General features: G+C 58.4%; 12 protein-coding genes across 12 annotated transcripts; 5 read left to right on the top strand and 7 right to left on the bottom strand.

The window, feature by feature from the left end:
- On the bottom strand, positions 1 to 1,894 carry BDZ83DRAFT_591411 (uncharacterized protein; the record flags this gene model as incomplete). The annotated part of the gene is made up of 2 exons (XM_060506432.1): positions 1 to 1,626; positions 1,745 to 1,894. 2 exons carry the CDS (start codon positions 1,892 to 1,894, stop codon positions 1 to 3), a joined length of 1,776 nt encoding a protein of 591 aa, XP_060358816.1.
- A 549-nt stretch (positions 1,895 to 2,443) lies between these two features.
- On the bottom strand, positions 2,444 to 3,225 carry BDZ83DRAFT_131477 (uncharacterized protein). Its single transcript, XM_060501218.1, has 4 exons — positions 3,126 to 3,225; positions 3,047 to 3,060; positions 2,944 to 2,969; positions 2,444 to 2,889 (listed from the first exon to the last, which is right to left on the bottom strand). The coding sequence occupies exons 1-4, from the start codon at positions 3,132 to 3,134 to the stop codon at positions 2,573 to 2,575; spliced, it is 366 nt and encodes a 121-aa protein (XP_060358815.1). The 5' UTR covers positions 3,135 to 3,225; the 3' UTR covers positions 2,444 to 2,572.
- A 1,917-nt stretch (positions 3,226 to 5,142) lies between these two features.
- BDZ83DRAFT_657075 (endonuclease/Exonuclease/phosphatase) lies at positions 5,143 to 8,771 on the top strand (the record flags this gene model as incomplete). The annotated part of the gene is made up of 3 exons (XM_060510933.1): positions 5,143 to 7,672; positions 7,697 to 8,642; positions 8,693 to 8,771. The coding sequence occupies 3 exons, from the start codon at positions 5,143 to 5,145 to the stop codon at positions 8,769 to 8,771; spliced, it is 3,555 nt and encodes a 1,184-aa protein (XP_060358814.1).
- A 1,207-nt stretch (positions 8,772 to 9,978) lies between these two features.
- Positions 9,979 to 11,388, bottom strand: BDZ83DRAFT_657074 (ornithine decarboxylase; the record flags this gene model as incomplete). Its single annotated transcript, XM_060510932.1, has 2 exons — positions 9,979 to 11,045; positions 11,094 to 11,388. The coding sequence occupies 2 exons, from the start codon at positions 11,386 to 11,388 to the stop codon at positions 9,979 to 9,981; spliced, it is 1,362 nt and encodes a 453-aa protein (XP_060358813.1).
- Positions 11,389 to 11,535: 147 nt separating this feature from the next.
- Positions 11,536 to 11,802, bottom strand: BDZ83DRAFT_591415 (uncharacterized protein; the record flags this gene model as incomplete). The annotated part of the gene is made up of 1 exon (XM_060506433.1): positions 11,536 to 11,802. A coding segment is annotated over one exon (267 nt), but the record flags the coding sequence as incomplete, so codon positions are not given.
- Positions 11,803 to 12,270: 468 nt separating this feature from the next.
- Positions 12,271 to 13,219, top strand: BDZ83DRAFT_657073 (uncharacterized protein; the record flags this gene model as incomplete). The annotated part of the gene is made up of 2 exons (XM_060510931.1): positions 12,271 to 12,298; positions 12,558 to 13,219. 2 exons carry the CDS (start codon positions 12,271 to 12,273, stop codon positions 13,217 to 13,219), a joined length of 690 nt encoding a protein of 229 aa, XP_060358811.1.
- A 1,654-nt stretch (positions 13,220 to 14,873) lies between these two features.
- BDZ83DRAFT_757553 (peptidase M16C associated) lies at positions 14,874 to 17,934 on the bottom strand (the record flags this gene model as incomplete). The annotated part of the gene is made up of 2 exons (XM_060514912.1): positions 14,874 to 17,601; positions 17,648 to 17,934. 2 exons carry the CDS (start codon positions 17,932 to 17,934, stop codon positions 14,874 to 14,876), a joined length of 3,015 nt encoding a protein of 1,004 aa, XP_060358810.1.
- A 1,003-nt stretch (positions 17,935 to 18,937) lies between these two features.
- Positions 18,938 to 20,605, top strand: BDZ83DRAFT_591404 (myosin-like coiled-coil protein; the record flags this gene model as incomplete). The annotated part of the gene is made up of 5 exons (XM_060506431.1): positions 18,938 to 19,103; positions 19,301 to 19,572; positions 19,624 to 19,772; positions 19,818 to 20,061; positions 20,126 to 20,605. The coding sequence occupies 5 exons, from the start codon at positions 18,938 to 18,940 to the stop codon at positions 20,603 to 20,605; spliced, it is 1,311 nt and encodes a 436-aa protein (XP_060358809.1).
- Positions 20,606 to 21,789: 1,184 nt separating this feature from the next.
- Positions 21,790 to 23,127, top strand: BDZ83DRAFT_591426 (uncharacterized protein; the record flags this gene model as incomplete). The annotated part of the gene is made up of 1 exon (XM_060506435.1): positions 21,790 to 23,127. The coding sequence occupies one exon, from the start codon at positions 21,790 to 21,792 to the stop codon at positions 23,125 to 23,127; it is 1,338 nt and encodes a 445-aa protein (XP_060358808.1).
- A 401-nt stretch (positions 23,128 to 23,528) lies between these two features.
- BDZ83DRAFT_640519 (2-nitropropane dioxygenase) lies at positions 23,529 to 24,894 on the top strand. Its single transcript, XM_060509494.1, has one exon. It carries the CDS (start codon positions 23,770 to 23,772, stop codon positions 24,823 to 24,825), a length of 1,056 nt encoding a protein of 351 aa, XP_060358807.1. The 5' UTR covers positions 23,529 to 23,769; the 3' UTR covers positions 24,826 to 24,894.
- Positions 24,895 to 24,953: 59 nt separating this feature from the next.
- On the bottom strand, positions 24,954 to 25,709 carry BDZ83DRAFT_757549 (uncharacterized protein; the record flags this gene model as incomplete). The annotated part of the gene is made up of 1 exon (XM_060514911.1): positions 24,954 to 25,709. The coding sequence occupies one exon, from the start codon at positions 25,707 to 25,709 to the stop codon at positions 24,954 to 24,956; it is 756 nt and encodes a 251-aa protein (XP_060358806.1).
- A 1,107-nt stretch (positions 25,710 to 26,816) lies between these two features.
- Positions 26,817 to 27,682, bottom strand: BDZ83DRAFT_131261 (uncharacterized protein). Its single transcript, XM_060501217.1, has one exon. It carries the CDS (start codon positions 27,529 to 27,531, stop codon positions 26,929 to 26,931), a length of 603 nt encoding a protein of 200 aa, XP_060358805.1. The 5' UTR covers positions 27,532 to 27,682; the 3' UTR covers positions 26,817 to 26,928.
- Between the last annotated feature and the right edge of the window lie 267 nt (positions 27,683 to 27,949).

The raw sequence follows: 27,949 nt of genomic DNA, 5'->3' as shown, positions 1-27,949 counted from the left end.
TCACCACCCGCCTCTGCCGCGATCAGAACCCCCGCCCCGTCCCCCGCGCCCACGGTATCCGCCGCCGTTGCCTCGTCCGTACTGCTGATAGTGATTTTGCTGATGCTGCTGCTGCTGTGGAGGAGGGGGTGCCGCCCAACCGCCCGTGTGCGGTGGCGGAACCCCTGGGCCCGGAGGCGGAGGAGCCCAGCCGTGTGAGGGAGGACCGCCCAGGTGAGGTGGTGGAGGCGGCGGCGGCGGCCATTGACCCTGATAGCCTTGCGGAGGCGGTGGCGGCGGAGGGAAGTGGCCGAAGCCGCCTGCCGCCTGTGGTAGCGGTGGGGGGTACGGCGGGAAGGCTTGTTGGGAGTTGTAGCTTGAAGGAGGGGGCGGCGGAGGCGGCGGCTGCTGCTGTCCCCAGCCCGCGGTGTGGCCTGCCCCAAAGTCTGGAGGGTTGTGGTGCCGATTCCGATCGGGTGGTGGTAGTGGCGATCTGCTCGTGTTGGCGCGGCCCCTATCTCTGTCTCGGTCTCTTGCTGGGCCACGATCGCGCGACGTTGATCTTGATCTGTACCGAGCACGCGACCTCGACCTTGACCTACTGTAGTCTCTCGAGCCGTAACGGTTGCCGCGCCCAGGGCTGCGCCGACGATCCCGGCTCCGACTCCGACTGCGGCTGGGCGTCCGCGAGTCCGGCGACAGTCTGCGTCGTTTAAAGGCTGGTGGAGAGTCGCTCCTGCTGGATCGGCTACGAGAGGAGCTCCGAGAACGGCTCCTCGAGTCGGACAGCCCACGGCCGCGGTCTGCTGCTCCCCCTTTCGTCTTCTTCCTCCGCTGCTTCATCTTCTCGCAGAACCTACGAGACCACCCGTAGTACGTTTCCCCGTCAACGACCTCGCCCGTGATCTCGTCAAGGACGACCCGCTCACCCATCTCGCTGAGGCCGGTGTGCTGCTGTTGCTGATCCTCCTGCCGGGCCGCGCCAGGGTTGTAGAGCCTTTCGACATCCGCGAGCAAGTCCTTGACCGCCTTGGCGAGGGCCTTGTCCGCTGGTCCCGGTGCGAGCTGCAGCGGCTTGATCATGCCTGGGTTCATGGCCTTTGTCGAGTTGGGCGTGAGATGCGGCAGCCAATTTGCTGCCGGCAGGTCGAACCAGGGCGTGTTCGGGTCGCCGTGGATCGAGGGGATCATGTACGGCGCATCTTTGGCGGGCCTCGAGCCGAGATTCGACCCCGTCTGGCCCTGTTCTCCCTTTGTCGCCTTGCCGCCGTGGGGGGCTTCTTTGACGGTCTCGCGGAGGTCGTCGATAACGGTCGCCGAGAAGTACTTTTGCTTCTCCCACAGCGCCAGCAGATCCTCGAGCTTCTTCGCGTGCTTGGGGCTGTTTGGGAACTTGGCGGCGCTGTGGAGTAAGGGCGTCAGGCTGGCCTCCAGAGCAGTCGCGAAGCGCGCATCCCGATCGCGCACAGCGACGTGGTAGAGGACGTCGTTGATGAGGTAGAGAATGTGCAGACGCTTCCTCCGCGTCGAGGGCTTCGTCTTGCCGTCATCGGGAAACGAGTTGGAGAGGGCGGCCAGGTATTTGCCGACGGCGCTGACGCGCGCCGGCGAGGGGACCAGGTTCTTGAGGATCCAGCGCTTGCATTTCTAGAGAGAGGCGGCGGGAGTTTAGTCGACCTTGCAACCACAGAGGAGCGCACACAGAGATGTATAGAGATAGAGAGAGAACAGCGGTAATAGTAGAGGCCGCTGGAGGGCGTCAAACCTGAACGTTGGCCGGCGAGCACTGGTGTATCGCGTCGTGGAGGAGGGTGTGGAAGCTCTCGATCTCGGGCCTGGTGAGCGAGACGGGTTCCTTGCGGAAGAGGATGGCGCTGAAGGAGGCCTTGGCTATCGCTAGCTCAGGATTCGCCATTGTGGCCCAGTCGCATGCCTGCTGGGTGGATTGGATCTGGGAGAGCAGGCGTTGAGCAAAGAGGTGAGGTTGAAGTGGGATGTCGAGGTCAAGCTAGAGCTGGAGCAAAAGGATGTGCCGCCACAAGCTGCAACGGCCGCGACAGCTGGGTGCTTAGGGCCAAAGTGGCTTAGCTCGGATTGAGGCTGGAGGTCGGAATCGGGGGTTCTGCGGCATCTTCCGGAAGGACCCATCTGCCCAGTGCGAACAGTGGCTCGTGTCTTAGCGGCTTGCGCCGATCGGCTCTCGTGCTTGAAGCCAACAAGATTGAGGTGTTGGCATTGAGGCAATTGACATGCTTTGTCGACACAGAACCATCAATCGTAGGCGGGGAATTGGGACTCGTTGAATGATGGAGGCACTGTTGTCGAGAGTGATGCATTGCGTGGATTTACCAATGGGGACGTCGAATCATGCTCGAGGTGTAATGAATCATTGACAAGCTCCCAAACCAGATACTGCTGTTCAAACCACCAACGCGAAACCTGGAAAACGCAAACGCAGGAAGTAGGGCGCAAGAAATAGGGCATCGTTTCTTCGTGTCGTCCTCAATGATACAATGTACAGCCAGAACCGGCCGAGCAAACAATTATACTACACGAGCTTTGGGTCCATCCACCACCGCCTTAGTCCCGGGAACTATGAGAATCGATCTCCCTTTGGACTCTTGAACGGCGTACTACTTTCGTATTTGCTCTTCTCCGTCACTCTCTGGGTTTCGGTTGCCGGGGCGTGGCGGGTCGGGGCGGGATCGGAGCTGGACTCCTGGCTGGGGGAGCCGGCGGTATCGGTGCGCGCAGCCCCGGCCATGGCGGAGGCGGAGCCGGGCTGGGAGGGGACGTTGTCGCCGTACTCAAGAGACTGAACCATCGCCTTCTTCTGGCGCTGCTCCTCGAAGCGAGCGGCACGATCGGCGTTGATGCTCTGCTTAGCAAAGTAGTAGGCAGCTCCGCCGGCTGACACAGGGGTTGGTTAGTTACGCGACGTAAAAGGGCTCAGGACAAACATACCTGCGCAGAGGGAGCCCCATCCGAGCCTGCGAGACGAAAGAGTGTCAGTGTTGTTGATCGACGACGAGAGCGGTTTGCGACCAGGACGACGAGTCACGCCTACCAGAATGATTTGACCTAGGATTAGGCTTGATGTCAGCCAAGAACTTGAAACCATGTGCGACGGCCGGGAGAGAACTTACGGTGTTCATGTTTGCGGTGGGACGTGAGGGTTTGAAGATTTGGACAGATGGTTCTGTTGCAGTCGAGAAGCTGTGTTGTTTAGTCTGAACAAGCCAAAGAAAGAAAGAGAAAAAAAAGTAGCCCTGTCGGATACGGCTGGCTCAAGGACGATTGGGAACCCGGTCGATCGGAGCGCAAGCTGCCACTGAGCAATGAGGACGCACTGTAGAAAGTGGGATGGTCTGATGATGGAGCTCGAGAATCCCCGATGGCTTGGCCTTTTGCACCGTGCACGCGAGCTGTGGACCCTGAAAGATGAAAGAGGTTAGCCACACTTCAGTCACTGGCCATGGACAGATACATAGAGGCAATCGCCAGAATGTCTTGGGTTGCAACTATATTGTAGCCATGCTAGGAAGTGCTAAGAAGAGACCAGAGAGACCAAAGTCGCACCGTGTACCTGTGATGGTGGTTGAAACAACTCTCTACCAGAGCAGGAAGTCCAGGGTTGAGAACGGCAGAGATGCTTCACTCCTAGGTGCCATCTTCACGTCTCCAAGCTGAGGTAAGCAGGTACGTAGTTCCAGACCCCAGGCACGGGACAGGTGCGCCGGACTCAACGACTGCTGCCACGCCTGCGAGGATCGTACTGCGTAGTTTACAGGGGGTGCCTTCAGCCTGTGAACTCGCCTAATTACGGAACGACTAGTGTCCAACCTTGAAGTTCCTCAGGAACCAAGGCGGCAAGGCCAAACGGCGGCGGCCCTGGTCTCATCGTCTCCCCAGCCGCGAGGTACATGCCCTCAAGTACCTTGTGGCTGAGGGCCTCCGTAATCCGCATCTCGAATTCTCGACAAAGTGCTCCGTACTCCGTATTGAGCTCGCCCAGAGTCCCGCAACTGGGCTCTCAACCCTGGGCCCAACTGGTGAGGCTGACAGAGATGGAGACGCTTGCTTGGCAGGGTCATATGTCATTACGGGGACTGCTAAACCCAGACGGGCCATAATGCTGCGGCGGGACAGGCACGACGGCACGTCGCAGCGCAAGTCGTAATTGACGGCAGTGTTTGGATGGCGAGTCCCCTCAAACCTTACGTACATCCCACCACGTACCGCTCCCCCTCTCTGTCTTCTGTCCGTCTGTCTGTCTGTCTGTCAGTGTCGGCTACCACCCACCCACTACCTTACCTTGAGGTACAGACGCTTTTGTGTGCACGGCGCCGCAAAGCACTACTGCGGCCTACGTGCCTAGCATACGTTTCCCTTTTCCCTTCCCTCCCCTTCCCTGCCGTGCCTACCCACCTGCCCGCCTGCCCTGCCTCATCTCGGAGAGCGGTACTTCCCTCCATCCCACTGGTGCGCCAACCCAGGTACCGGCGAATCAGGTACACCATCCACACACTGCCGTCCCAGCAAAACGGCTACGCAGCACCTTGCGGAGGGAATCTTATTGCACCAAGGGGCCACTGCAATGCCACTTCGTCGTCAATCACAACCTCCCGCACCTTGCCTACTCCCATCGCTCCAGAAAAAACACCCGAAGATTGCTTTCCTTCTCACCTCTCACGCGCCCATCGTGACGACAACCTGGCCATGCTCCCTTTCGCATCTCGCTAGCTTCGAAACGTCCGCCCAGCATCATTATGCTCCTCAGCCCTCTTGCACGGTCGTCCATCCCACTTGTCAGAATCTCTCCGACTACACGCGCGCAACAAACTCTCGCTCCCACGTCCGCTTACGCATCCTTGCGACGACACTCGACGACCTCGTCCATCCACGACCAGCAACCCACTCTGCTTGGCTAAGCCGGCGACAGACCACACGCCGTTGGAGGGCTCATGACGATACACTTGCAGCCGTGGGTGTAATGGGTATCGGCACCCTGGGCTCCCGCTGTCGTTTCTGCTGCAACCATGGCTCCTCCCCCTCAGAATGGGCCTGATGGCTCATCACTTGTACGCCGCCCTGTCTTTTGTCTTTCTACAAGGCTGACCACATCAGAAACCCGTCTCGTCGCTGAGGGCCAAGTTCGAGAACATGAACAAGAATGGCGAATCTGCCGCCGCGCCTGGTCCCTCCCCGCCCCGAACCATCTCTCCGGCCCCGAAGCCAGAGTTCCTTCGAGATGCGAAAGCCTCCTCCGAAAGCCTCCAAAGCCTCCCAGTTCCCCCGAGACCTCGTGAGCGCCCGAGCATCTCGGCACCGTCACTCCCACCTCCTCTGCACGAGCCCGTCCCTCGCTCGCCCGGCCGCTCCCTCGGGGTTCCTCCCACCTTGAAACCGGAGCCGATCAAGGCTCCCTCGGTCCTGGTAGAACCGCCTCAGTCACCGCCCAAGAACTCCATCTCGAGATTCTCCATCGCCGAGGCACCGGCCTTCTTAAACGCCGCCGACTCCGGCTCGTCCACCCCCACAACGCCAACCACCTCACGAGCCTTCAAGATCCCAAGTCGGCCGCACACCCCTTCGCTCGATCCGCGACGTTCACCGAGGTTGTCTGCTTCACAGCCGCCTTCACCACCGCCGCCGAGACGATCTGGCGAGATACGAAGGGACAACAAGCCCGCCGTGCCCCCGCCAATCAACCGTGCCGAAAAGCCGTCGATGCGAGACCAGCCAAAGGCCCCTTACTACGCAGATCACCAAATCGGGGCTGCTGAATTCAGGGGCAAGCTCAGGGAAGAGACGTCTCCCTTTAGCAGCCCGCCTGGAAGCCCCGACAGTATCCACGAACCGGCCCCTCCCACGCTGCCCACCAGGCCAAAGGCGCTCGCAACGCTGACGGAACCACCGCCGCCCCAGAGAGGCAGACCGATAGATGTCGGGTTCGCGCCGCCCCCCGTTCATCATTCCATCATGACCAAGAGGAACCAGCGGGAGCAGGAGACGAATGGATTCATCAGGGGTCAGATCACTCCGCAGATTACGGGTGACCGGCCCAGTGTACCCGCTCTTCCCGCGAGGCCGCAGACCGTTGCGGAGCCTCCGCCGCGGCCGCCAGTCACGATGAAACCGCCTCCGCGACCTCCAAGGGCAGGCGGCATCAACACCCACGTCGCCAGCCACTCCGTCAGCCATTCGGTCGACTTCCAGCCCCCGCCCAAGCGAATCGTCTCGACCCCGACAACAACACATCTTCCGCCGCCATCACGGCTACCGGGGCGTGCGAATACAGTCACGGACCGGACGTCACCGCGGCCGCCGCCCCCTCAACCACCTCAGCCCGTTCAGCATGTTCAGCATGTTCAGCCTGCGCAGCCCCCACCACCACCCGAGCCGACTGTCTCTCTGATTCCCTCCAGCAACACATCAAAGGTCGAGATCAACGGCAACATACCAAATTTCCCGGACCCCGCAAACGTCAACCGACGACCGCCCTACATAAAACACGGCATGCACGAAATCCAGACCAAGTACGATCCGAGAACGTTTGACGTGTGCGGCGATCTCATCTGCACCACGGGCCACCTGACACGAGTGTGGAACCTCCGGGACGGCGAGTTGTTGATGAGTTTTGCTCACGGCGAAGGTATCAAGGCTACAACTGTGGCTTTCAAACCCGGCTTGAATGTGGACGAGGAAGGAAAGAGGCTGTGGATTGGCAATAACTTTGGCGAGCTGATGGAAGCCGACATTGCGACGCAAAGCGTGGTAGCGAACAAGCCAGGGGCTCACGGTCGGCACGAGGTTGTCAAAATTTACCGCCACTTCAACGAGATGTGGTCGTTGGATGAGAACGGCGGCTTGCTCGTCTGGGCCGCAGATGAAGAGACTGGGACACCGAATCTGACCAACAACGCGCACCAAGCGTTCCGCCTACCCAAGGGCCACTCCTTCTCAATGGTTGTCGGAGACGAGCTATGGCATGCGACAGGCAAAGAGATCCGCGTCTTTGCGCCATCGTCAGACGGACAAACCCAATTCCAAGTGTTGGTCCGCGCTCTGGCTCAGGACACGGCGGGCGAAGTGACGTCGGGAACCCAAGTGCGGTCACAACCAAACAAGCTATTCTTTGGCCACGCCGATGGCAAGGTATCCATTTACAACACGCAGGACTTTTCGTGTCTGGGCCTTGTCAACTTGAGTTCGTGGAAGATCAACTCTCTTGCGGGGGTTGGCGATCACCTCTGGGCAGGCTTCAACACTGGCAAGATTGGTGTCTATGACATGGAGCCCACGCCCTGGGCACAGAAGAAGGACTGGCAGGCGCACGAGAAGAACCCCGTCGTGAAGCTCGTCTCGGATGCATCGAGTTGTTATAGGCTGGATCGCCACCAGGTCATCTCTCTCGGCGCTGACAACATGCTCCGCGTTTGGGACGGCTTGCTGCAGGACGACTGGCACGAGGCCGAGATGAAGGCCATGGACACGCAGTACTGCGAGTTCCAGGATCTCAAGGTGCTGTGCATGACGTGGAACGCGGGTGCTTCAACACCCCACAGCCTGCGATACGCGCAAGAAGATGCCGAGTTCATCAAGAGCCTGCTCACGTCCAACAGTTCGCCAGACATTTTAATCTTTGGGTTCCAGGAGCTGGTGGACCTGGAAGACAAAACCGCAACAGCTAGTAGGTAACCCCACCCCCGATCAGAAATCAAGCTAACCCCAGAAGAACGCTTCCTCAAGGTGAAGAAGAAGGAGGGTTCGGACCAGGAGCGCATGAGCCATCAGTATCGCGACTGGAGAGACTTCCTCCTCAAGAGCCTCGACGATTACATGCCTCCGGACTGTCTGTATCACCTGCTCCACACTGCCACGCTCGTTGGGCTGTTCACTTGCATCTTTGTCAAGTCGACGCTTAGAGATCGGATCCAGAACCTCAGCGCGGCAGAAGTCAAGCGAGGCATGGGAGGTCTGCACGGCAACAAGGGCGCCATCGTCGTGCGGTTCATGGTGGACGACTCGTCCATGTGCTTCATCAACTGTCACTTGGCCGCGGGTCAGTCGCAGGCCAACAGTCGCCACAACGACATCGCCGCCATCCTCGAAGCACAAATCCTGCCGCCCGAGCGAGACCCCAGCGCTCGCCTCGACAGCTATGTCGGCGGCGGGGACGGCACCATGATCTTGGACCACGAGCTGTGTCTACTGAACGGCGATCTGAACTACCGCATCGACACCATGTCGCGCGATACGGTCGTCATCGCAGTGAAGCAGAACAACCTCGCCAAGCTTCTCGAGCGAGACCAACTTCTCGTGGCCAGGCGCCGCAACCCTGCCTTTAAGCTCCGCGCGTTTGAAGAGATGCCCATTACCTTTGCACCGACGTACAAGTACGACGTCGGAACCGACAATTACGACACGAGCGAGAAGAAGCGTTCACCCGCGTGGTGCGATCGGCTGCTCTATCGTGGTGGTGGCAGGATCAAGCAGGTGGACTACAAACGACACGAAGTCCGCGTTTCTGACCATCGACCCGTTACGGGCAGATTCAAGTTTACGGTCAAGAAGATCCAGCCCAAGGCGCGGGCGATGGCATGGATGGACTGCCAGCAGAGATTCGAGGACCTCAAATGGACCGAGGTCGACAATGACAAGTGAGTGATGTTGGATTCGGGAGGATGGACTTCGTACTGACCATGTCTAGGATGGCATACCTGACGAATGTCATTGGCTATGACGAAGCCACGGCGCGGAGCATCATCCGTCCTGAATCGGCCGCGTGAGCAGCTCGAGTCGTTCGACTTTGACGCCATTAGCGTTTCCGGGAGAGAGATGTGTAACCGGATCACACGACGTACAGACGACTATTCTCGGTCAAGGGGGGTTAATTAGATGACGGGATCAGCATGAAGTCGGATGAAGCACAAGGTTCATGAATGGCGGGATGGCCTTGGAGGGCATTTTTAACGTAACGAATGGGCCTGGAGGCCGGAAAAAAAGGGAATCACGAAAGGAGCGGGTGGATCGCATGATGCAAAACCAAAAACACACTCTTGAAGCGTCCCACGACTTTTTTTCATTTTGGCATTTAATGGCGTAGCTTAGACAGAGAGAGAGAGACACAGAGAGCAAGAGAAGCTTTTGGGGTTTGCACCCATCACGATACGACGTAGGAGAGAGCCTTTCTGGCGCAAAATCGTAGCGTGTGCTGGCCACCGAGTAGATAGGGGGGGATAAGGGGGTTCAATCGGTGACGGCGACGGGCATCGAATTACTCGAAAGCGGTAATGAGAAAGAAAGATCAATCCAACATGTCGCATGCGCGTGTGTCGTTGATGTTGTAGCAATGTTGAGATGCTGTATATTGTAACGTTTGGCCAAGACTTTTGGGGGCCGCAACTGCCTCACGCCCATCCTGCCATGCATAAGTAGACCCAGATCACTGGCTGCAGCCTGCGGCTAAGGCTGCGAGCACAAGTGCGGCGAGGTGTGTGTGTGTGTGTGTTGCGTACCTTGCATACGGTGGGCTTTGTCCTGACGTCGAGGGTTGCATGAGTGCTGGCGAGTCAGCGGGCTTTTTCGGTTTTTTATGTTGCCGCGTCACGACGTTGGAATTTTCATGTCACGACGTTTAGTTTCGGTGATACGTTGGCGGGTGAGACACAGACAGAGACAGACACATGGGCACAGAGGCGAGTTAGCTTGGCAACGACTTTGTTTGGCCCGTGATAAAAAAAAAACTGTATTATTCCCAACCATATATGTTCCATCGAAGCTGACAGGCGAGAGGTAGTACCCTCAGAAGTGAATGGACTACATTTCTACAATGCGTGCTGTTGGGCCGGAGTTTCTTTTTCTCTCTCTCTCCAAGATTTGTCTCCAAGTCTATTGTTTTTTATTGTTTCCCTTTTTCTGTATCTTCCCATTTCCTAGTCTCGAATTCCAAACGAAGTAGACGACAAACACTCCCGGGCAAAACGTCAACGAACCCTACATGTTGAGCAGGGCCTTGGCGCCGGGCTCGCTGCAGACGTACAGGACGTCGTGCGAGTCGGGGAAGCCGTTGAACTTTGTGGCGGAGCATTTGGTGTAGGCGCCCATGTCCTCAAAGTAGAGCCAGTCGCCGACGTCGAGCTCGTGCTCAAACGAGATCGTCTCGGTGATGCGGTCAATGCCGTCGCAGGTGGGGCCCCAGACGGAGTAGCGGATGCCCTCGCCGTCCGGGCAGGCGTTGGCGGCGCTGGTGTCGTACATTGTGACGGGACCGGTGCGGAGGACCTTGGCGACGGGGTGCTGGTGGTCAAACATGATGCTGGAAAAGTTGCCGTAGAGGCCGTCGTTGACGTAGACCATGTAGCGCTTCTCGCCGAGGGACGGGTCGTCGACGGTGCGGCGGGCAATGATGTTGCAGGCGATGGTGAAGGCGGCCGAGACGTAGTAGCGGCCCGGCTCGGCAATGATGTTGACGTTGCTGCTGGCGGGGAAGTACTCGTCGAGGGCGCCGCGGAGGACGGCGGCCATGTCCTCAAAGGTGTCGCCGCAGAAGCCGCCGCCAATGTCGAGCGTCTTCATCTCGAAGCCGTAGGCGCGCCCCTGCTCAAAGACCTCGTAGGCGTCGTAGACGGCCTTGTAAAAGGCCATGGGGTCGGAGGCGCCGGACCCGACGTGGAAGCTGACGCCGACGACGTTGAGGCCGAGGTCCTTTGCGACGCCGAGGAGCTCGTTGGTAGCCTCCTTGGCGGCGCCGAACTTCATGCTCAGGCGGCACAGGCTCGACTCGTCGTCGGTCATGATGCGCAGGTACAGCTCGGCCTCGGGGAAGAGCTTGGCGATCTTGCGCAGCTCGTCGGCGTTGTCAAAGGTCATTTGCTTGACGCCCATGGCCTTGACGTGGCGGACGTACGAGTTGGTCTTGCAGGGCTGGGCGTAGATGATGCGCTCGGGGGCGGTGCCCATGCTGAGGACCTGGTCAATCTCCGTCTTGGAGGCGCAGTCGAAGCCGGTGCCGAGGGCAGCGAGGAGCTGCAGGACCTTGGGGTCGGGGTTGCACTTGACGGCTGCGCGGGTTAGCCAGGAACATCTCGGGGGGGATCAGGGGAACTCACCATAAAAGGGCTTGACGCGCGGCAGGTTGAGCTTCCAGCGCATGTGCTGGCGGTAGACCTCGCCGAGATCACCGACGAAGAAGGTGTCTTCGTCGCCTGGTTCACAAATCTCATGGTCGATGCTCTCGACACGCTGGCGGAGAGCATCGCCAATCAGCTGCTTGGGGTTGATCACTCCATGTTTGACGGGGTGATCGGCAAAGTGCGATGTTTTGAGGATCGGTTGGTGGTAGGTACTAGCATAATTGATAGTAGCTGGTGCAAAATGCTCGATCGCGGCTGTTGCCATAACCATATCCAAGCGGTTGACGGGGTGGTGGTGATAAGTTGAAGAGAGGTGTGTGGGTGGGTGGTCGGTCTGTGTTTCGACGCGTGGGCAGAATCAAACTTCTTGATACTGTCCCTGGTGGGTTGATAAAAAAGCTAGAACAACACGAGAGTTCTAGGGTGGTCGAAAGCGGTAGCAGACAGATCCCTCAGTGATCTGACGAGGTCTTCTCGACTCCCCCTCGGCGAGAGGAAGAGCTGCAGAGCCCGTCTTATGCGGCAGCTGGTTGGGGGTGGGGTTGGACGGGGGCGTCTGGTGAAGCAAACCGTCGAGGAGAAAGAACTCGAGCTTCTGCTTAGACGACTGCAGGCGGTGGAGGGGGGATGGCGTTGACAATGTGTCGAGTCTTTCGTACGCTGAAATCTTGGTCACTGACGAAGCTCACGGCCAGAGAAGCCGTGTTGGGCTGTGGTGCCTTTGAGTTGACCAAAGGCTAAGTCTGGCGGTGAAAGGGGTTGATCTTATAGATCTGTACAGACGATGCACTTGGTTAGCAAAGGATTCCTTGTATGAGCGGTTTATGCGGCGTGGTCGTGGTTGCGGTGCTGAAAGGGGGAGATGCGGTTTGTTGTGAGAGCGATTTTATTTTGTGTGGTGGTTTTGGGCCAAATGCGTGGTAGGTTTTTCCCATAGCTGGCGGTGCAAAAAAGCTGGCGATGACGATGCCATGTGATTGCTCGGGAAGATGCGCCACCGCGCGGGATCCGTTTAAAACAGTCGGGACTTGACTCACCAAGAAGACAAAGAAACCGGACGAAAGGGTCGAAACCGAAAAGTCCAGGCAGCTGTATCTGGATAACAATTGCAATGTTGCGAATGGCGGGAGCTGTTGCGTGGTGCGGGTTGACGATGAACCTTTGGGTTGGTGTCCCGGGAGGTAAGTGTGTGGCGGGGGGGGGACTGTTTTTTATTGCGACGGCCGTGGAGGCCCCGGAGCCTGGAGGAGGGTTTCGTCTGTCTTTCTCAGGTTCTTTTTGGTACCTCTAGAGTGGAGCCGGGATGCGAGGTTGGCCACCCACAGCCCACGACTGTCAACAGCACAACCTGCCCACAAATTTTCAAAATTTTCCCTACCCGGGTGCTGCTGCGTAGAAGGTGTTCAAGTGCTGATGTAAGGCAAGGTACTTGATGGCAAGGTTCAAGCCGTCTCCATAATGATGCTCGCCCGCCAAGTACCCGTCGTACCCAGTTTCAATATCCGTCCCATTCAAACAAGTTGAAGCCTGAAGCCCAACAAACAACGGTCCGAAAAGTCAAGTCTCGAGCACAACAGGTTCCGAATTGTACCCGGTCCAACTGTCCAGGGGAGCCGTCTCCATTGATCCCACCAAAGCTCCAGAGTCCAGCCTCCAGCCCAGAGTCTGGATACCTTCTCGTTTGCCCATTCTTCAGCGTGAGGTCATGTATGGAGTACATCCCCCTCCGTCGCGGTGTCACCCCTGCAGCTCAGACACCGGAACATGCAGAGCGCAGTGGATGTCCCTCTCCCAGCAGTCCCAGGGCCATCGCTCTGCAGTGCTTCCATCGGGAAAACCTCCCAGAGGCTACGGAGCACGGATCCCAGCAGGTGGATGTGGAAGGCCTCAACTTGGAGGGTTGGCTATGGCTGGGAATTCCTCCACCATTACGAATTCGTTTTGCTGCTGTTGCCGTCTTTGCTTGCTTGCAGCTCCATCTGCCATGCATCACGATTCACCGCAGCCCACCACCACCACCACCACCAACCAGCTGTTCTCCCCATGTTCCAATTCCATATCCCATGTGCCAAATGGCCCAGTACCTGTTTGACCGTCTCTGATCTTCTTCTCTCTGTCAATCTCATGCAGGACCGTGTTGTAACTTGCTTCCGGCCACACGCCTCGCGTGCCCGTACCAGATAGGTAGTACTCCCATCACGATCACGCTGACCCATCGGTAAATTTTCCAGACCGCAACTTTACGCGTCTCTCCCAGTTCGAGGAGCACCAGTTTGGAGCCCTGGACATCAGTACTCCGTAGTCTCGCTGTCATCCTCGCCCGCCCGCCCCTCCGGTTCCATTTCCATTTCCCTTGCCCCAGCTTTCACTAGCTTTAGCCTTTTGGCGCCTGCTGTCAACTTGACGCCTAGTCGCTAGTACCCGGTGTTCTTCCAAGTTTCCCGAGACTTTGTAGACTCGGCGTTGCTTGTTGTAGTTGTGGGTGTGATGGAGACAATCAACCCTAACTGTCCGTTTCAAACGCCGCATCTCCATCAAAGAATCCAGCATTGAGAAGAACGGCAACACCCAGTAGACAGTTGCTCGACAAGCCGAACACCTCACCCTTGTTGGCAAGAGTAACGAGATCTGTCCTATCCCCCATCCAGACCGCCGTCTGTGCCTATGCCTCGCTTGCAAGAGGGCGACTTGTCTCCTCACTGAAAGGAAGAAATTCCCTCAACGCAGTGTTCCACTCGGACAGTTGCCAGAATTAGCCTGATTCTTTCCCCCATGCCATGCCATGCCACTCGTCCAAAGCATCACCCGTACGGGCGCCGGTTTAGCTTCTGTCACAAATCGCTGACTGTCGATGGCACTCTGTCCGTCACGCACCGTTCTCCCCAAACGGCCGCTCGCTTTGGACGAAAGCATGTGCCTCTCCCACACCACATCGTACATCTCACCGGCGCATGATCACGGCACTGCTCTCTCCCGCCTACTGCGTAGAATCCCCCTCCAAGTCCCAAGTTGTCTCTGGGCTGCCTCCCGTTAAACATCCACTCGGGATGCCTCTAGGGGTCCCCAAGCCTCTTGACGAGCCGCAGTCCCGAAGTCGAAATGTAAACTCCCACGTAAGCCCAAGAGTCTCAAGAAAAAACAATACAATTGTGGCGCTGAGCCTTGGGTGACGTATGCGGGGCATTCTCTCTCTTGTGAGCCAATTGTATTCTATCCCATTCTTCTCTCCTTTTTTTCCACATTGCATTCCATCCCCAGCATCTCCCGTTTAGTCATTCTGCCCAGATTTGCTGGCTTGTAATTGGCCGCACTTGATTGGCTTTCCCGTCTTCTCGCCCCATACCGAGCAAGTGCGCGGCTTCACCAACACCAACAACACTAACAACGTCGTATGTACTCTGCGCCTTAGTCCAACGATCCAAAGCTGAGGATGTCGGGTCTGATAGCACGAGCCTTTCTCTTGAGCCGGTTATCCCGTACAGGCTACCCTGGCTCAAGATAGTTTCCTTCATCTTGCGTTGTCTAGTGGTCTCCAAGCCATTGAGAGTAGCAGGAAGACGTATCGTATCTGAACGCGTCGGTAGGTATCTAGACTAGAAGAAGAAAGGACAGACAAAAAAGACCTCATACAGTTGCTTCTATTCAGGAGGTGGGTATAATGTTACAACATGGGGTGCTGTACAGATATGGTTACAGATCTGACCGGAAGGTTTCCCCTTTCTACGGTCTCTATGGTACAAACCGATCGGGCATGGCTCACTCAGAACCAATGTCCATCTCGTGAATCTTCCAGGTGCCGTCCACCCACGCGCGCTTCTCGCCCAAGAAGGCGACACTCTCCTCCTCCTTGGCGAGGGCGTCGACAATGTACTTTTGCGCCACCTCGCGCACCTGGTCCTTGGAGACGTCGAGCAGCTGCTCGCGGCGCGTCTGCTTCATCTCCTCCGTGATGCCGGACGTGAACCGGCCCATACCCTCCGAGTTGACCGACTGGGGCGCGTCGACGCCCTGGAACACGGAGATCTTGGCCTCCTCGAGGTCGCGGTCCGCCCACGCCTTGTCCGCGGCCCACCGGCCGGCATTGCGCATGATGGAGAGCGTGTTCTGCGGGTTGGGGTCGCGGTACGAGTAGAACCCAAAGAGGCCGTCCAGTCCCCTCGAGTACGCCCCGCCGCCGTAGGCGCCGCCCTTTTCGCGGATCTCGTGGTGGAGGTGCTTGTGCGTGAGGAGCTGCGCCAGGATCTGCAGCGGCGCGCCGTCGGCAGACGTGTACGAGACGGTGGGCACCGCCAGCGAACCGTAATAGACCTGGTACGGCAGCGGGAAGAAGGACTTGATGTTCTTCTGCAGCGTCGCCGGCTGGGAGGTCGACGGCAGGGGCAGGTCCTTGGGGAGGGTCGACATGAAGCTAGTCAGGGCGTTGAGGTTGGCGCCCGTGCTCTCTGCCCCGCAAGTGAGTGCGGTGCGGAAGTTACCACCGGCGAGCGCGATTTTCTGGATCTGCTTGAGCTTGTCAATGACGTCCGCCAGACCATCCGTTTCGGGACGATTGGCAAGCGACGTGACGAGCTTGACCTGCGAGAGGCCGCCAATCTGCTGTCTGAACCAGGCGTTCCGCGTGAGCCCGGCTTCCGCGAACCCGCGGGCGTACTGGTGACCCGATGAGGCAATGTCATTGACCACGCCGTCGGCAGATGCCTGGAGCAGCTGTCTGATGCGCAGGGCGGCCTCCGGGCTGTCGAAGTCCGTGTCTTGCACGAGCTTGCGGAGAATGTCAAACATGACGGGGACGTTTCTGTCCAGCGCCATGCCCGTAAACATCAGCCCCTCGCTCGCTTGGTGGAAGTCGGTGGGCGAGGGCGTTGAATGGTATCCAACAGACACGCCTCCCGTCTTGAGCTTGATCAGGTCCTCGAGCTGCTCCGTGGACATGTCCTTGGTGCCGAGGCGCATGATGCTGTCGGAGAAGAGGGGGATCAACTCTCTCAGCTCATCCGGCAGGTTGTCCAGGCTGTTGATGGCTCTGAAGTAGGTGAGACCGTTGGTCGGGGCCTCGCGCCACTGGATCTTGACGCCGTTGGCCGTCTCGTCGCGGACAACCACGGGCTCCTTGCTGCGGGGGATGTCCTTGACGTGAACCGTCGGCAGACAGCTCAGGTCTTCCGTGTTGGACTTGCCCTGCTCGACGAGGAGGTCCAGCTCGCGCTGCTCAAACTTTTTGCGGGCCGCCTCGTCGCCGCCGGCTTCCTCAGACGCCTGCTTAATCTTGGATGCCAGCCTCTCCTTCTCCTCACGCGCGAGGTCTTCGCTAAAGGTGGTTGACGGCGACATGGTGAAGGACAGAGTGTTGTCGTTCAGCAGGTACTTGTCAATCAGGCTTTCCAGGTACCCGCCCTTGGCGAGCGCAGTCTCAAAGGCTGAAATGGTGTCGTTCCACGCCAGTGAGTCAAAGGGATCGACGCCCGTGAACCACTTGGGCTTGAGTCTGTGGAGCATCGACATGCCAAAGTTGGCCGTCTTGTGCTTCAGCGCCAGCTCCAGCTGGTGGAGGGATCCATCAATCTTTGTTCTGTCGAACCCCTTTTGCCGGACCTCCTGGAGGATGCGCTGGACCTCGGCCTTGAGCTTGGGCACGTCGGCCTCCTGGACGCCGGTCAACCCTATGGAGAAGATGCCCAGCTTGGCGGAGCTGTCGTAGCCGGCGTTGGGGCTGAAGTCTGTCCCGAGACCGGCCTCGATCAGTCCGCGGTACAATGGAGACCCGTAGCCGTCCATCAACAGAGTAGAGAGCAGCGCCAGAGAAAAGGACTCAACAACGTCGGACGAGTCTCCCATGATCCACGAGACGGACGTCTTGTACTGCCTGTCGGGGTCCACCAGAGGGTCGAGAGGGCCCTTCACGGTGACTTCCCTAGGCCCAGAGGCCAGGTTGATCGGCTGGTGAATCGTCCTGTCCTCCTGTATCCTCTCGAACGCGCTGAGCTGGGCGTTGACCTCTTGCAGGTGGTCCGACAGGGGCATGTCTCCGTACGTAAAGAGCTTCGCGTTGCTCGGGTGGTAGTGCTCCGCGTGGAACTTGCGCAGCTGCTCGTACGTCAGGTTGGTGATCTTTTGCGGGTCGCCGCCAGAGTTGTTGATGTCGGGGAAGATGTGGTCCTGGAAGCGAATGTAGAACAGGTAACCGGCGTCCGACATCTGGCCCTTCATTTCGTTGTAGACGACGCCCTTGAAGACGAGGTCGCTCTCCTCGCCGTTGGCGGCCTGCGGGTTCTCCGGCCCAATGCGCCATCCCTCCTGGGTGTAGTCGGACTCCTTGAGCAGAGGATGCAGCGTCGCGTCCATGTACACCGACATGAGGTTCTTGAAGTCCTGGGAGTTGGTCGTCGCAAACGGGTAAAAGGTGTGGTCCGATGCCGTGAAGGCGTTCATGAAGTTGGACAGCGTCCTCGGCAGCATCTTGAAGAAGGGATCGCGGATGGGATATCTAGACGGTCAGCAGGGTACGGCTTCTAGGTCACAGATAAACACACCTCTGGCTACCGCACAGCGTGGTGTGCTCCAGGATATGGGGCACACCCGTGTCGTCGGGAGGATTCGTCTTGAAGCCGATGGAGAAGACATTGTTGCTGTCGTCGCGGGCAATGTGTAGGTAGTCTGCGCCGGTCTTGTCGTGCTGCAGGTGAAGAGCAGTCAGTTCCAGCTCCGGCACGTGCTTCGTCCTCAGGAGTGTGAAGCCATGGAGCTTGTCGCCGGGCTTGGGGTACTGAGAGAGCTCGGTCACGGCTTTCTTGGCCGTGTTGACGGCGTTGCGCAACATGATGGCGGGATGTGGTTGTTTGCAGAGGATCAGGGCCTCATTCCAGAGGGAGAAGAAGACGGGAGCTTCGTTCTAAGAATGACTGAACGGCCTACGGTCGAGGAGCCACTGTGGAGCGGGAGGCGATTCGCAGCTTTCGGCTGGCTTCTGGCTGGAAATTTTTAGGCGTGGTCGGCGCTCGTCCGCCGCTATTCGTCATCACACAGGGCATGTGGGGTCCGTATTCACCAAAACGCTCTCTGAGGCACTACCGGGTCAGTGGGCCTGGGCATGCGTAACGCATTAACGAGCAGCTAACACGGTGCAACCGACAACAGCGACGCCGCCCGGTAGATTGGCACGCCGTCCGCTAGGCAAGTACCTCCATCGCCCTTTCTCCAGGTGCACTTTATTCTCCTCCCTTCCACGCCCGCCAACGGAAATTGGGAAATCGCGAATTCCAAAAGGCGACCAGTGGGATCGTGGGCAATTCATTTTCTTACTGCGTACTCTATCCAATATATCGGCATCCGGATTGATTATTCGTACCTGGACCGCAGAGCTCCCCCGGCCCGGAACCAAGGTACTCGACGGGTAGGCACGAACGAGGCCTGCAGCAAGTCTCTCCTCCACCCGTTTTTCTCGAGTACAGTGGCATTTCTGATGCGCACGCCTGAACCACGCAGACACCACGCTACCTACCTCACCCTAAGGCACCTCACCCTAGCCCGTCGTTCCGTCCAACGTCGAAAATCTGCAAAGGAGGTCCATGAAGGGGAAAGCGACGAGAGCACACGACCCGACTGCTGGCTCCGAATATTACGGTTGAGACTGCCGCGGGGAAATCAGGGACTCGACTCGACGCCCACGACGACTCGATTTTGCGACACCGACCCGCTCGATCGATCGAACACGGATGCGAATTCGTCGCCGACGACAAGAAGGAACGAACACGCACACGCACACACATTCACTACCCCTCTTGCCCGCCGAGTAAATGCCCCTCAGCCAGGCCGACGCCGACATGTCCAACGGTCAAGATGGTCACGCCCACCCGCCGGCGGCGTCTCTGAAAAAGGGAAAGCAGAAGAAGGCGGTCGACTCGAACGAGTCTGCAAAGTTGCTCGCGCAACGCATCTCGCAGCTAGAGCAAGAATCAGCTGGAGAGAAGGATCAGGAAGCTGAGATTGGTGCGTACCGCCTCCCATCGTGCCTTACCCCTCCTGGAGGCCGGAGGGGCCGAGTCGCGCGTTTGCTCAAGCCTGCGAAGGTCATGGTCACAATGATCACGGCCACGGTCACGATCATGATCAGGCGCAGGCGGGGGGCTCTCGTGCTGGCGGTTCGTGGAGTTACATTTCTACGGTGGCGGGGCTAACGGCAACAGAGCGCGAGGTCAAGCGTGCGAACCGCGATCTGGCCCAACAGGTGGCAAAGATGAGCGATCTGCAAAAGATTGAGCACCTCACCCGCCGGTCCAGCGAACTGCTAGCCGACATGCGCCGTGTGGAGCGCGAGAACCAGAAGAACAAGAAACGCGGAGACGCCCTGCAAAAGGAAAAGGATGCGAATCGCACCGAGCTCAGCAAGACGGTCGGCCTGAAGGAGAAGCTCGAGAAGCTCTGTCGCGAACTGCAGCGGGATAACAACAAGTACAAGGTTTGCGGCCCGTCATCAGCGTACGGGGCACGGCTGACCTTGTGTGTCTAGAACGAGAACAAGACCCTCCAGGACAATCTGAAGCATAACAGCTCTGCGTACGACGAGAAGCATGCGGCCCTGCTTGCCAAGCTGGAGGGGATCCAAGAAGAAAAGGACCATCCGCGGAAGCAGGTTGTGGACATGAGCGTCGACACCTTGTATGTTACCTGCCGTCATTGCTGCGCTGGACTAACCCCCTGTAGATTCAAGAACCGGTTCAAGTCCTTCATTGAGCAGTACGAGTTGCGTGAGCTACACTTCCACTCCACGATGCGCACCAAGGAGCTGGAGGTGCAATACAACATGGCGCGCTACGAACGAGAGAAGAAGCTCGCAGAGGCCGAGTCGACGAGAGCGCGGAATCTCCAGGCGCAAGTCCAGACCTTTACCAAGACGGAGACGGAGCTTCGGAATCAACTCAACGTCTACGTTGACAAGTTCAAGCAGGTATGATGACTGACACACACGCTGGTTGCAGAGGTTTGGGCTGAGCTTTTGCTGACAGATCAAGGTTGAGGACACGCTCAACAACAGCAACGACCTCTTTCTCACGTTCCGGAAGGAAATGGAGGACATGTCCAAGAAGACGAAGCGGCTGGAGAAGGAGAACGAGACGATGAAGCGCAAGCACGAGGCGACGAATGCCAACATCATCCGCATGGCCGAGGAGCGCGAGGACTGGCGCAAGAAGGCTGCCGAGGCGATCAAGAGAGCCGAGAAGCTTAGGAGCATTATCGAGCAGATGCAGCAGCAGGGCCGCAAGGTTCCGCCCGGAGCGGCGGCGACGCTGGAAAGTTGCTACTCGGACAGCAACGGCCACATGGACGGGGACGGCAGCGACTACTCGGACGAGGAGGAGGAGGGTGAGGAGGATCCGAGCGAGTTCGACGATGATACGGAGGAGGAGCCCCAACCTGGAGAGCCAGAACCCCCCCGACCCTACGGTCCAGAGAGACCACCAGTACCCCAAGCTGCAACGAACGGCCACTAGGAATCCGGACAGAGCGTTCCGGGGGCTACACCGGTTGGGCCTGCGTTCGATGCTCAGTCCACCAGCGAGACGGCCGCCATCTTGCCCATGTGGCATCACAAGAAGAAGCACGTGTCCCTCAAGCAGAAGACTGGCCGTGTTCTTTCACGTGTCGGGCAGTTTTGCCAGGCAAAGATGAATGCGCTGTTGTCGGTCTTTTCTTAGGACCTTTGTGCTCTGCATTCTTGGCCTCGCACTCATTGATGTCTCTCAATGGGTTTGGCTGGCATGAGGGGGCATGGCCGTCATGATTTCTACGAGCAAACAAGCACAGGGGTCGAGATGATGATGGTCCTTGGCAAGCTCTGTCTAGATTAGCAGCGTTCGGCGTCTGTAGTGGTTTGGAATACAATCAAATCTCCACGTGCTTTCTTTTGTTTAGCAGAGTTTACCGAGTCTCCGGGGGGGGGACTGTACCCCAAAGTCACACGTTGCGAGGCCCAAAGTTTATAAATGACGATGCATTCCCGATACCTGGAAGGGGTGACGTCGATCTCCAGGGGTCTCGCCAGAGGCTAAGCCACAGTTGGTCAGCAACCTGGCGGGAGGTCTGCAATTTCCCCGGATCCACAAAGTCAATCCCACCCAACCTCCAAAGCAGAGGTGCCTTATCCATTGGGAGAGTGTGCGATAAGGGGCCACCAGCCACAGACAGTGCCGACGCACATGCTATGGACCTTGACAATCCGAAAGTCCAGGTCGACTGCACTGCACTGGGCTCGCATCAGCACCCGCACCCGCACTGCGCGCCCGCACCCGCAGCTGCAGCGAACCCCAAGGGCCCCCAAGGGAGTGCCACCCTGACTACCTGCGCCAGCGCCCGCCTGCTGCAACCAGCGGAATGTTGAGCCCAACTTTTGACAGCTGAGGTGAGGCTGCCTTTTGTTTCCGGCGCACTTGAAACCAACCGTTACTCGCCCAATCCACGTCCCATGGCTCCCTTCGCCTCTGGACTTTTCTTCACCTGAATTTCCATCACCAGCACTTCGATAACGAGGGCCTCGACGTTTGCCCTTTGCTTGCACCCCAGGTCGAGGCCGCGCCGATCGTTTAAAAAAACATCCAACTCCACCTTTCTTCCCTTTGGTTCCCTTCTTGATGCCCGCGACGTCATCCCTCGATACCCTGCAGCAGCCATCACCAACATGGCCTTCTTGGAGGACCCGCGGCTGCGCCAGCGATGGAACCAAATCTCCCACAACGCCGGCGAGGTGACGGAGAACGCCGCCGCCGGCATCTGGAGCTTCCAGCACCACTACATTAACCCGTGTCTCGCCTCTCTCGCCGCCTCCCTGGAGCAATGCGCCAACCCGTGCCTCGGCGACCGCGAAGAGCGGGCGAGGAGGCGACGGGAACGAGATCGTGCGGGCGGGAGGGCGGAATACAGCTTCGACTTCTACGACGACTGGTACGCCGAGGACCAGGACGGCGGGTTCCTGGGCGGCTGGGGCAACGACGACTGGGACCGCCTGCTCGCGGGCACGGGGTCGCAGCAGAAGAATAACACGGGGGGTGGTGATGTGCAGCAGGATCAGCCCAAGAGAAAACGCGGCATGAGCTACGGCACGCGAGGCAGAGGGAGCAAGGCGCTCGAGTCCGATCCGACGGTGATCCCCAGCACGCAGCCCATTGGGTTCCTGGGCAAGCTGCCGTGGAAGCTGGGCAAGACGCTCCGCTACAAGCCGAGCGCGGCGGACTTGCAGGATCACCCGCGGCAGCACGGCGAGATGGGCATGGGCGAGACGGAGCCGCTGCTCACGCACGATTCTGACGACGGTGACGATAACGACGGTGACGACGTCTTCCAGAGCAGGACCGCCAAGACTAGAAATCGCAGCGGGACGACGGGGTCCGGGGTGTCGTCGGATTCATATCGATCACGGGGCGACCTGTTCCCCAGCGACGGCGAGGGCGAGGAGGACGCCGTGCCGTTTGACGACGAGTTCATGGTCCTGGACAAGGTCCGGGACGACCGCAGCAGCAGCAGGACAAAGGCGAGCAAGGGCAAGCGGCGGGCCGACGGACGGCCCATGTCGCGGACGGTGTCGAGAGCGACGATCGATTCCAGTCATTCCATGCTTAGTCCCAGCGTGCGGCGAAGCTCGACGAGCGGGCCCACGACGCCGGATACGCCCGTTGCGCCGTCCATGGAGGCCTCGATGGCAGAGCTGCAGAGGGAAGAGGAGCGCATAAGGAGAGAGGAGGACGACGAGGTCGAACGTAAGCGGCAGGCGGCGCTGCAGCTTGCGTCGGAACGGGGGCTGCACGATGCCGGCGAGGATCTAATGTCCGAGGAGCCGGCGTCCGAGGCGGAGTACGCCAAAGCCGATGAGGTAGACTACGTGTCAGACTCTCCGAGTCAAAGATCGCCGCCGAGGTCTGCTACGCACAACGACGACGCGCCCGTCATTCGGTCCACCACGCAAGAGCAGTACATACGGACTGAAGAATTCGTCCCGGCACGTCTACCGAGCTTTCGATAGACCAGAGTGCCCAGGGGACGCGTACCACGTGGGTTTTATTGTATACTAGTTGGGCAACGCCAACGATAATCATGTCATAACGATACCAATGCAGGGAGATGAGGACGGCATTTCAATAGAAGCGGTGCATGGCGCGGCGCTCCTCAGTTTGACTTTCTGAATACCTGGTGCCGTGATGTAGTGACTTGGCAGCTCCTGTGAGGACCTGTTGTCCATGACGGAACGACGGTCGGACGGGGGACGGGGCAGGGAATGGCCGACTCACATGCCGCTGTGGTTGCCCGTTTCAGGCCGCTCCGGAGCTTGGGGGTCGGGGTCACGGGCGAGCTGCTGTCCCAACAAGGCAATTGCCTCGGTGTGAATTCCCCGCAAAGAGCCCCCCCCCCCCCAATCGCCTCCAACCCCACACTCTTCACCCCGGATTTACCTAGGTGCTTCGGCACGACTCCTCGATGACTAGCTCCAAGCGTGTCACTAAGTTCCCTTTTATTCCCAACCTCTTGGCCTTTTGTTGCATTCTTTTGGATTGTACATCACCATACGCTTCTTCTGTCCATTGTCACACATTCTAGAAACAAGATCAAGCACCACCAGCACAAAGTCCTCGCCAAGACCAGTGTAAGACAACAGACAACAGACAAGATGGCACCCTCCGGCCCCATCACAACACCCATAACCCAGCTCCTGGGCATCCAGCACCCGATCCTCCTCGCCGGCATGGCCCGCACCTCGGGCGGTCCCTTGGCGGCAGCCGTCTCCAACGCCGGGGGGCTAGGCGTCATCGGCGGGTTCCAGTACACCCCCGACCAGCTCCGCGAGATCATTGCGGAAATGAAGGCGAATTTCAAGTCCCCGGATCTCCCCTTTGGCGTCGACCTCGCGCTGCCGCAGGTCGGCGGGAACGCGCGCAAGACGAACCACGATTACACGGGCGGCAAGCTCGACGAGCTCATCGACATTACCATCGCCTCTGGCGCGAGGCTGTTTGTTAGCGCGGTGGGGGTGCCACCGAAGGAGGTGATTGAGAGGTTGCACAAGGCGGGGATCTATGTTATGAATATGGTCGGGCATCCCAAGCATGCTGTGAAGGCGCTGGATCTGGGTGTGGATATTATTTGTGCGCAGGGCGGGGAGGGGGGCGGACACACGGGGGACGTGGCGAATTCGGTGCTTATCCCGGCGGTGGTGGACGTCGCGAGGCGGTACAAGCCTCCGATGTTGAAGGGGTCTACTGCGTTGGTGATCGCCGCGGGCGGGATGTATAACGGCCGGAGCCTCGCGAGTTCGCTGATGCAGGGGGCTGTCGGCGTGTGGGTTGGCACGCGGTTCGTGGCGAGTGTCGAGGCTGGGTGTAGCCAGGAGCACAAAGAAGAGGTGGTGTCGTGCGGGTTTGAGGGGACGGAGAGGACGTTGGTGATTAGCGGGCGGCCGTTGCGGATGAAGACGAATGAGTACATTAGGGGGTGGCATGCGCGGCCGGAGGAGATTAAGAGGTTGACGGAAGGCGGAACGGTGCCGATTGAGCATGATTTCGAGCAGGGAAGGGAGGATATTGAGATTCCGCATCTGATGGGGCAGGTTGCGGGCGCGATTGAGAGGATTCAGCCGGCGGGGGAGATTGTGGAGGAGATGGTCAAGGAGGCGGCTGAGCAGTTGCGGCTGGGGGAGGTTTATCTGGGGGGACGGAGTAAGCTTTGAAGCTTTGTAGGATGATGTACGAATTGTTAAATAAGGAGGTTGGCTACATGTAAATGGGTATTATGATGTCGTGTCGATAGATCATTATGCTTCGTCTTCCTCCGTCTTCGTCTCTGCCTCTGCGAAGTTTAGATAAACTCCCCCACACGAATCTGCGTGTGCCCCCACCCCTCGGCCAACTCTCTCACCTCCTCTCCCATCCTCTCCGCCTCCTCCTTGGAGTACCCAAGCCTCAGCTGAACCTCCTCGGGCGTACACAACTCCCGGATCTCAGGAAGCGGCGCTGGAATCCTGCCGCCTGTCCTCGTCCCGCTCAGCACCAGCGTCAACGTCTCCAGCCCAGCCCGGTACCGACACTTCAGCCACGACCCCGGGTTCCGGAACGGCTCCTCGCACACGACAATGACATGCCTCGCCCCGCGAACAGGGAACCCGCCGCCGCCCTTGCCCTCTACGACGGCGATGCTGTCCCTTAAGAAGTCAATATAGATCCGCCTGTCGCCCCAGGTGTTCAGCCGGACGAGGGTATACCGCCGCAGGGCCTCGTACCGCGCCTCACGGTTGACTGCCAGCAAAGCCGGGTTCGGCGCGTGTGTTGCGAGCAAGGTCCGCGGCGTGTCGCAGGCGTGCTGCCAGATTTTGAGGCGGAGCTCGGCTGGGAGCCGGGAGAAAGGGTGAAAAGTATGTTCCGGCCCGCGGACCTGGAGGCGCAGGCCCTCAAGGTGTTTGGAGAGGCTCGCGGTTGTGCGATGCGCTTCGGTGGTGAGGACCGAGGTTATTGTCTGGGTGAAGTGGGCGAGGAAGACGAAGGGGAGGAAGGGGAGGGGCATTTCGCAGGTGGGACGGCTTATTGCCTCCCTCTTGAGCTTTTGGGCGAGGGACATGGTGGGAGTGCGGGTTTGCCGTGAAGTTGGTATTTGTATGTTGGAATAGGGGCTCCGATGTTTCTGACCTCCTATTTTCGTATGTGATTCTCGCGGCGAGTCGTCAGCGTGAAAAGGGGGCGGGCCTACTCCTTAAGACTCTTCAGTCCGGCAGATCGAAATTTGGATGGCTAGCGGGAATGTCGACGGGCGGGTAGAGAGATCGCCGACCTTGTCTGGAAAGCGATTCGATGGCTTTGTTTGATGAACCCGGGGCTGCGGTGCTGCCGGCGCGGAATCAAGCCACGAAGAGGGATAGCCAAACGGCGATACGCTGCCTTGGCGGGTTCCGGTCTAGATTTGGGCACCCGGTCGTCGTCTTTCCGCGGAAACTATGGGAGCGAGTGGCTGGTGGGCTCGTTCTTTGAATCAAGTATGTCCAGACGAAGTTAGTGCCGGAGGCTGGTGGGCGTCCTTTTCTTTGTTCTGGTGGAGAGGGTCACTGGATGGGCGGCAGAGATTTTGCAATCGTTGGTCGATGGATGAGGCGCACGCTGGCGAGCGATACCGAGGTGATGAGTTCTATTTGTATTCTCAGTTGACGAGCTGGTGCTACCGTGTCTCGGATGGGTTGCATGGATTGATCTGATCTGGGCACTTATACGGCGAGGCGCGGAAGGCTTGGTTACACGTCAACTCACGCCATCACTGTGGCGTTCTCGATGTCTGCTCCGATGTATGGGAGTTCCGTACTTCGCATGCGTCCGGCATGAAAGGTCCGCAGCAAAACCGCCGCCATCCTGAAGAACTCCTGCGTGGCAACCCTGTATTCGATGACCACCATGGGCTTGTGGGTGAGGTGGAGAGGTTCGCTTGCCTGGAAACTAGAGGCCACGCCAAAGGAACGTCACACTGTCTTAGACATTCCTGTCTCGTCGTTGCACCTGACAGTATTTCGGTGGTTGGCAGGCTGGGAACGTAAGCCCCAGGGAGCGGTTCAAACGGCCTGTATCTGAGCCACCCGAGACAGGGCCAGCATCATCGGCATTCCAGTCCGACGACACATGGCGATTCCAAAGCTTGGCTGTTCAAGACATGTGTGCCGGGGTGCATTTTCGATTTGATGCTACGAAGCATGTGAAGGCGTGGATTTCCAAGGCGAGATTGGGCCGTGGGACTTTGCCAGTGTGGGAAAAGGGGCAGATGTGCTTGGAGGTGACTGAAAAGCCTCTCGAATACATCAGTGAAGACGGATGTGTTCCTCATCTTCCGTCAGATCGCAGAATGCTCGACTGGGTGGTCCACCGGCCGAGGCTGTCTGGACGCACCGCACTTCTTCAACTTCTTTCATAGTCGAGATTCCTGTGGCCTGCCTAGAAACTGATTTCCAAATGATGACGACCAAATCAGACGCCTGTGATTCAAGTTTGGTTTGGACTCTGGATATGCCCTCGAAGATTAGCGAGAACGAGACGCAGAACAGGGGCCGCAGGATTGTACGCACATAAGCCCCCAAAAGCTGTGCTATCTTTGACCGTTCTAGTGGACTGCTTCCTCCGTCCGAAGTTGATTTTCTTGTAGCGTTTTGGGCTCTCGGAACGATCTGTGCGAAAGATCCAGCTGCAAGAGGTTCGGCTGAGGCTCCTATATAGGTCCCACGAGAATTGCATCGACTGCTCGAATCCCTTTCTCCATAGTCTCTGTTGTCGAGGAGTTTGAGGACGTCTTGTTTTCCTTGTTGACGAGGGATCGGTCTACTACCATCTCCTGAAGATCTATGTTGTGTCCGTTGATTGAAGGGCCGAAGTCTTCGCGGTATCACCGCTCGGCTCTGCTTGACCATGTTTCTGGCTTATTCGCGAGGAGAATAGCCGAAGGACGCCAGGGAATCCAAAGTGATTTTGTCTTGTGATGGCGAAGATCCTCAAGACTTCCTTGCCGAGAGATGGGCCCTAAGAATCTCTAGACATTGTGACGACCATGGTTACCAAGCACATGCGGTGTCTCTTAACAACAGACGTTGGTAATCTTGGCTTGTAGAGGAAACGTTCGCGTTTGGCCCTGGCAACCGAAGTAGACACGATCATAGGAGACGGGCATCCGCCATTGAAAAGGGGCCAAGAGTGACTCGTTCCTTCCCTCTGTCTACGTCCCTCCTTCCTCTTCAATACGCAGCCAAGCCCTCTCGCTTATAAAATCAACCGGCGGCATCGGACTCTCTTCCATCTTTCCTCTCCGCCACAGAGAATATTCAGCGATCC

The sequence above is a fragment of the Colletotrichum acutatum genome, assembly GCF_030867785.1.
Source record: "Colletotrichum acutatum strain CBS 112980 chromosome Unknown BDZ83scaffold_171, whole genome shotgun sequence".
Classification (NCBI taxonomy): Eukaryota; Fungi; Ascomycota; class Sordariomycetes; order Glomerellales; family Glomerellaceae; genus Colletotrichum; species Colletotrichum acutatum.
Note: the sequence above shows the minus strand (reverse complement) of the source record. Positions and strands in the feature narration are given on the sequence as shown.

Excerpts from the sequence above, each read along its gene's own strand:
- BDZ83DRAFT_131261 (XM_060501217.1), bottom strand. The coding sequence starts at position 27,531 with ATGGTCAAGCAGAGCCGAGCGGTGATACCGCGAAGACTTCGGCCCTTC.
- BDZ83DRAFT_131477 (XM_060501218.1), bottom strand. Across the intron at positions 2,890-2,943 it reads ATGGGGCTCCCTCTGCGCAG|CCGGCGGAGCTGCCTACTAC; the intron begins GTATGTTTGTCC and ends CCCCTGTGTCAG.
- BDZ83DRAFT_640519 (XM_060509494.1), top strand. The coding sequence starts at position 23,770 with ATGGCACCCTCCGGCCCCATCACAACACCCATAACCCAGCTCCTGGGC.